Source organism: Mustela erminea, chromosome 5, assembly GCF_009829155.1.
Source record: "Mustela erminea isolate mMusErm1 chromosome 5, mMusErm1.Pri, whole genome shotgun sequence".
Lineage (NCBI taxonomy): Eukaryota > Metazoa > Chordata > Mammalia > Carnivora > Mustelidae > Mustela > Mustela erminea.
Genome location: NC_045618.1, coordinates 52,614,573 through 52,621,836, shown reverse-complemented (window position 1 = coordinate 52,621,836; position 7,264 = coordinate 52,614,573). Strand labels below are relative to the sequence as shown.

The 7,264-nt window shown below is 34.5% G+C and overlaps 1 protein-coding gene across 1 annotated transcript; it reads right to left on the bottom strand.

Annotated features, from left to right (window-relative positions):
- Positions 1–452: 452 nt before the first annotated feature.
- LOC116590829 (olfactory receptor 4K5) lies at positions 453–1,424 on the bottom strand. Its single transcript, XM_032343160.1, has one exon. The coding sequence runs from the start codon at positions 1,422–1,424 to the stop codon at positions 453–455; it is 972 nt and encodes a 323-aa protein (XP_032199051.1).
- Between the last annotated feature and the right edge of the window lie 5,840 nt (positions 1,425–7,264).

Sequence of the window (7,264 nt, the reverse complement as noted above, 5' to 3'; positions counted from 1 at the left end):
CACTTGAATCAGTGGAAAGCTATCTTCTGGTTGGGAAAATTGACTTTAACATTTTTAAAAACATTATTCATCTACATAGATTTTTCAGCATACAATTAGGAAACTGCTAGGACCATGAAAAATGCCTCTATTTATGCCCACCAAAGAATCAGGTACTCCCTTTTTTCCCCTATCATATTCATGCTGCAACTAAATCAGCGAAAGCATTAATACTATCCACATATTGTCATTCTGTTCATTTGCAGAACAAGTAATCATGATATACCTTCTCCTATTTTTTTATATTTAGCTTTTGCTTAGGTGATACTTGGGAAGGGACTAGTTAATATCCATTAGATACTCTCTATATCATCTTCCTCATCACTTCCACCGTAATTGAGATATGCCCCAAGAACACATTGAAAATATTTATAGACAGAGTATCAATTTGAGGAAGTTGAAGGAATTGTGTCTTAATAAAGGGAATTCCTTGCTACTAGTGGAATTTCAGAAATTTTCTTGGGCCTCAGGTAATAGGTCATAATCTTCCTCATGGCAGCCTTCATATCCCTGTTTCTTAGTGTGTAAATAATGGGGTTTAGAATGGGGGTGAAAACGGTGTAAAATATGGCAAGAAGTTTATCCACAGGGTAAGTGGTAAAGGGCCACACATAGATAAAGATGCAAGGTCCAAAGAACAATATTACTACAGTGATATGGGCAGCCAGTGTAGAAAAAGCCTTGGCCATTGCAGCAGAAGACTTAAACCAGACAGTGACAAGAATAATGATGTAAGAGCTAACCAAGAAAGAGAAAGTACTTAGGGAAAGGATTCCACTATTGATTACAATTAGTATTTCAATTATGTAAGAGTCCAGGCAGGCAAGTTTGGTCACTCGAGGAAGGTCACAAAAAAAGCTGTCTACTACATTGGGTCCACAAAAAGGTAGGTTCACGGTAAATGATAACTGGCTTAATGTGTGCACCAAGCCCACAGCCCAGGAGACCATTACCAGGACAGTGCACGTCCTTCGACTCATGATGGCTACATAGTGTAGGGGTTTGCATATGGCTACGTATCTGTCATATGCCATGGAGACAAGTAGTACCATCTCTCCTCCAGTAAAAAGGTGGATGAAGAATATCTGGGCAATGCAGCCACTGAAGGAGATGGTCTTATGTTCACTCAGAAAGTCAGCAATCATTTTAGGGGTAGCAAAAGAAGCCTGACAGATGTCCACAAACGAGAGATTTCCCAGGAGGAAGTACATGGGGGAGTGCAGTCTGTTATCAGAAGTTACTGTGACGATAATGAGAAGGTTTCCCAGCACAATGACCACATATAACACAGAGAAGAAAACAAAAAAGAAAAGCTGGAGCTCCTGAGAACTAGAGAGTCCCAACAATACAAATTCAGACACCACTGAAGAATTGACCTTATCCATGGATCCAGGCTGCAGATGGTCTCTGCAACAATCCTAAAGGAGGGGAAATAGTAAGGGATCAGAATTCTGAACCACAGACTTTTAAAGTAAAGGATTCTGAGATCCCAGATATAACGTGTACTTGCTGAATAAGAAATGTGGAAGAGATCATGATAATATATGCGGAGGGTAGGAAGGAGCTTAGAACAATATCTAAATAAATAATTTTATCTTCTCATTAGAACCCCTTGAGTTTTGGATAGTCTTAATAATCTATTACATAGTAGTAAACAGGCTAATCCATGAACTTACTTATGATCACAAGGCAAGAGGAATGACTTAAAGCCAGCGCCACAGGCTTTGTAGATTGACAAAAATAATTTACATCTGTTGTTCTTCTGGTCATTTTCCATCATTAATTGTAATATATCTTGAAGTGTAACATTCTCTTTAACTCTCCAAGTGGTATACATGGCTTAATATGTGATGTCAAGTCACACTGACTGTTTGACTTTAGACTACTTTTTCTGAGCTTTAATTCCACATTTCAAAAAAGATGGGAAGTGAAAAATGCCTACTTATAGAAGGCTTTGAAGTTTAAAAAAGTTGAAATTCTTCTATCAAAGTAATTCTAACACAATAGATGTTCTTAATATATTAAATATTCCCATATTAACAAAACTTTACCTTACTGCTATTGCAGGAATCCTACACAATTCAGACAATCCCTACTAAAGAGATACTGTTATATATTATCTGGGTCTATAGTCAGACAATCCAGTTTGTCAATTATTCATCTGTATAATTTCTTAAAATACATATTATAACTTTAATTATCTAAAAGTCATTTCTGCTTGATTATTTAGGAAGAGTACCTAAATTTTCTTTATGCATTTTGTTTGCAGATCACATTTAGTTTTAGGCTGTAAAATTGTTTAGAGAATAGATCCTAAAAGTTCTCATCACAAAATGAATTTTTTTCTTTTTATTGTATCTGTATAAGATGTTGGTATAAACTAAACCTATAGTGATAATTATTTCAAAATATATTTAAATCCAACCATCGTGCTGTAAAATTACACAGTGATACATGTCAGTTATTTCTCAGTAAAACTGGAAAAAATTATATTTATTAATTTAATTAAATTATATTTAGGCCAATTTATGCTTCCCTGCTTTACTATTATCAATGGCCTTATTAATACACCTTTAAATTGATGAAAGAATAGTTGTTGTAGGGGTTTTTGCATAAATAAATAAAAATGATGAGTTATAAATGTCTCATGCTCCTAAAATTATTTTTCAGGGGAACCAGAATAATCTTAATAATCCTAAAAAATAATCTAGCATCAGGGCATCTGGGTGGTCTGTGGGTTAAAGCTTCTGCCTTCAGCTCAGGTCATGATACCAGGGTCCTGGGATCAAGCCCTGCATCGGCTCTCTGCTCAGTGGGGAGTCTGCTTCCTCCATTCTCTCTCTCTCTCTCTCTCTCTGCCTGCCTCTTTGCCTACTTGTGATCTCTGTCTGTCAAATAAATAAATAAAATATTTAAAAAATAAATTAATTAAAAAAATTAAAAAATAATCTGGCATCTCATTATTTTTTCCTATAAGGATGCAGTCCTGCTTTATAAGTCTAATTTGATTGAACTAGAAAAGCCTTCAAGAAGTTCTATTTTAGGAAATCATACTAGTTCTGACAGTTACTTTGACCACAGTTTTAGTAAGGAAACTGAATGTGATGTAATTTTAACCCCATGTTAAGGGCACAGATATATCTTTCATTGCCTGTTTATTTCATACATGAAGCTAGTCTTCCCAAGTCCCTAGGGTACACCCCCTAGTCTTTTATTTTCTCCTACCAGTTTTATTGAGTTATAACTGAAAAATAAATCAATGTGATGTTTTGATATACATATACATTGTGCAATGATTATGGTAGTCAAGCTAAGTAACCTATCTATTACCTCACATAGTTTCCTTCCTTCCTCCCTTCCTGCCTGCCTGTCTTCCTTTCTTGCTTCCAGTAAGAACAACTAAGATTCACTCTATTAGCAAATTTCAAGTATATAATATGGTATTATTAGCTAGTCACCATGCTGTACACTAGATCTGCAGAACTTACTCATCTTACATCTGAAACTTTATATCCTTTGATCAACACAGCCATTCATTTAAATGGATGTTGAAGGGGAGCAGAAAATACTATCCCAAAATATCCCACTTTAGCATATTGGTTATTTTGAATTAAAGCTACTTAAAAAACAGTGCAAGAAGAATACTCTGAGCATCCTTTGTGCCCCTGAAAGCGGGAGGTAAATCTCCCAGGTGGAAGGTGCCCTCCCTGTACCAAGAGGGAGGAAGGCATCCTTATCACCAGATATAAAGAGTTTGGGAGTTTATAGAAGACTATATAAGCAACTATTATTATTTCTTCACTAATTTAATACCGCAAGCCCAAACCCCTCTATCTTGTCAGTTCTTCACAAACTTACTGTTTCTTTGTCTAAAAGGTACAAAAACTTCCTGCTTTGGTCACTTCTTTGAGTCTCATTTTTTTATGGGATTCCTGTGCAAACAAAATGAAATTCCTCTTTCTCTTATTAATCTGTCATATGTCAATTTAATTACTAGATTAGCTAAAGAACCCATAAGGGAAGAAGAGAAAACTAGAAAGTTTCTACCAAGACAACGTGATTACATTCCATACAGTGAAGCCCTCAAGTATGGAATCATTTCATGTACTCATTAAAATGTTCAAAGAAACACATTTAGTCCACATTTCAGATATACTTTTTATGGACTCTGGAGTCAGAGCAAAAAATGAAGATGATTCATAAAAATTAAGTGAATTCATTAGCAATAATGAATCAGTATTTTATTATAATAGAGAATAATAATTGAGCAATAATTGAGAAGATTCTGAAATATATTGTAGGTTATATTATCTCTTTATCCTGTGTGATTCTTTTTGTCTCCCCATTTCTAAAATAAAGTTGTTCTTCCTTAGGTTTATGGATTTGTTATGTAAAATGAACTCTACCTAATGAAAATGTTTATTGTATAGATATAATGTCTATAAATTAACAAATGAGATAGATTTTTTAGTGAGTGATAAATAACAATTTTAAAATATAGAAAAGAAAACTTTCCAGGCAGCATCACTTGAGTTAGATGTTTGTGTTTATGCTGCATCGAGTGATGTGTACAACAGACCTGAGGGGAAGGTATTATTCCAGAGCTATAGAGGAGAAAACCAAGGATCAGGTAAATTTAGTAATCTCCAAGCAATTTATGTAAATTAATTGACTTTCCCCATAATATTACATGGTAAACACAGTCCCATTTTGCAGTAAGAAATCAGAGTAACAGAGATGATAAGTAAATTCACTGGAGTTATATACCTTGAAAGTCAGTGAATTAGAACTTGAACTCAGACCTTTAAGTTCAGGGCTAGCTCTCTCTGAGGCTACATTCTCGTTTTAGATCTGAATGATGTGAAACCCATACCATTTATACTGGGCTACACTTGAATAGTTCCTCAATATATGCTCTTGGTTCTTATCTTTCCACTAACTATGAAATATTAGTTCTTCATTTAAGCCAGGTTTCTCAACCTGGGCACTATTGACATTTGGGGTTGGATAATTCTTTGTTAGGAAGAAGTCTTGTGTACTGTAAAATGTTCAGTGGCATCCCTGTTCTTGCCTACTAGATGCCAATAGCACTTACCTCCCTCTTGTGATAATCAAAATGCTTCTAAGACACTGCAGAGTATCAGGGGTTACCTTGACTTTAAAATCTCTAAGTTAAGCTATCTTTAGCTTGCATTTTTAGTCTCTCCCACAGTCATTTAAACTTTGCATCTACTGAAAACGGACATAGTCTGACTCATTCAAGAAAGAAGCCAAAAAAAAAAAAAAAAAAAAAAAAAAAAACCTCACGAAAAACAAACAAAAAACTCTTAATTCTTCTACCTTCTTAAGTTGCTTTCCTACCTACTCAGACCTTACCATACTCAATTATGCCATTTGCCATCACAATAAGGAAAACTTTTTTGATCAAAAGTTTTCAAAGACCTGGTTATGATAGGTAATTTTATTTTAAGTGAAACAACCCCTGGTATACCTCTTTGAAATTTTTATGTTATCTATTTTAATTAATATTAAATTATTTATATTATTATTCTTTCACCCACACACTGGCTCTTATGAATAGATTTCCACTGAAGACCTAGCCTAGGTTTCCAGATGTGTCCCTTCCCCTTCTGCATACCTTATACTCTTTCCCTCTGACTTTATGTTCTCATTAGTCTCTCTTCTTCTCTTTGTTCCCTTTCTTTCTTTGGGCATTCCATTCAGCACTGTGTGATGACCTTAAATTTTGCAGCACTACACTCCAGTAATCAAACATTCCATTCAGCACTGTGTGATGACCTCGAATTTTGCAGCACTACACTCCAGTAATCAAACATTCCATTCAGCACTGTGTGATGACCTCGAATTTTCTCACTACACTACAGTAATCAAACATGTTTCTGACAGTTTACTGGATGTGAATATTACACAGCCATCTTATCACATCATCATCTCATCACAATTTCTCTCCTCAGTTCAGCTCCTTTTTTTTCCCTTTAAACTTTTCTTTACTGTGTTACTTTCCCTCTTATTCTTCCAGGTTAAAAACTTACTTTTTCCTGGATCTCATTCTCCCACTTGTAACATCTCATCCCTCCTTGAAGTAAAATAGTAAAATTTAAAGTCCTTAGCATGACAGCCAAGCATATAATCTTTTTATGGCTTTAATTATACCCCTTGCTATGCTCTAGACAAAACCAGACTATTCAACATTTTATTAAGCTGGGAGACCTTTTCTATTCATTTTCTGATGCCCTTCACAGATAATATATTCCAGTGCAAATGCCATCTCTTCTAAAAGCCTTCCTAGAAGCTTAAGTTGATATTTCTCTTTCCTATTGCCACTGTATCACTTTGCTTGTATGTAGATTATGTGTTCTCCCAAAGTAAGAGTTTTTGTGTATATCTTCTTCCCCTGCCATGTTCGGTGTTCCTTGTATTCTCATGCTTTTGTGTACCTTTCATAGGATTTAGTATATAGATGTACATGAGATTTTTCACAAATGTGTTTCAGTGTTAACTGAAGTATATTCCACTTCATATATGTCATTTATTCAAGTTTTCATATTATAATCTAACTGTGCACAGAGATCTTCCTAGTGATAGACCTCAAACTCTGCAAACCATAAGCCACTTGCATAAACTTCAGTTCTACATGGAACAAGAATATTTTATCTCATTAGTAATACAGGCTAATACTTAAGTCATCAGAATCAGTGCCAGGAATCAAACCAGCAACAGCAAAGGGGACAAAATAATCCTTTTGAATCATAGCATAGAGAAAATGGATTATTTGATGTATTAAAAGTAAACCATATTTTGTTTACCAGCTTTTTAAAGAGCAATAGAAATAAGGTAGTTAGAAGAAATTTTCACTCTAATTTTATAAAATTAAGTGAATTTTATCTAATCTACTTTAAATGCAGAGTAAGTAAAATAAACCAAAGATATACGACTACAAGCCTATGACCTGAGCTTGGTATTTAACATTCCCATGAATTTTTAAAATAGCTTTACTGCATAGCCATATGTCCACAAAGAAATATAGAGCCTTGATTTGCATTTTTATTTAGTTTCTTTAGGTGGTAGATAAGCATGTCAAAATGCATTTTATTTTAAAGTACAGAGTTTGTAATAATCTCTAAAGGTAACTCCACCTCTGTACATAATTTCTCACAAATTCTCTAAATCATGCTAAGACACATGGACATCCTCACTTTGGTTT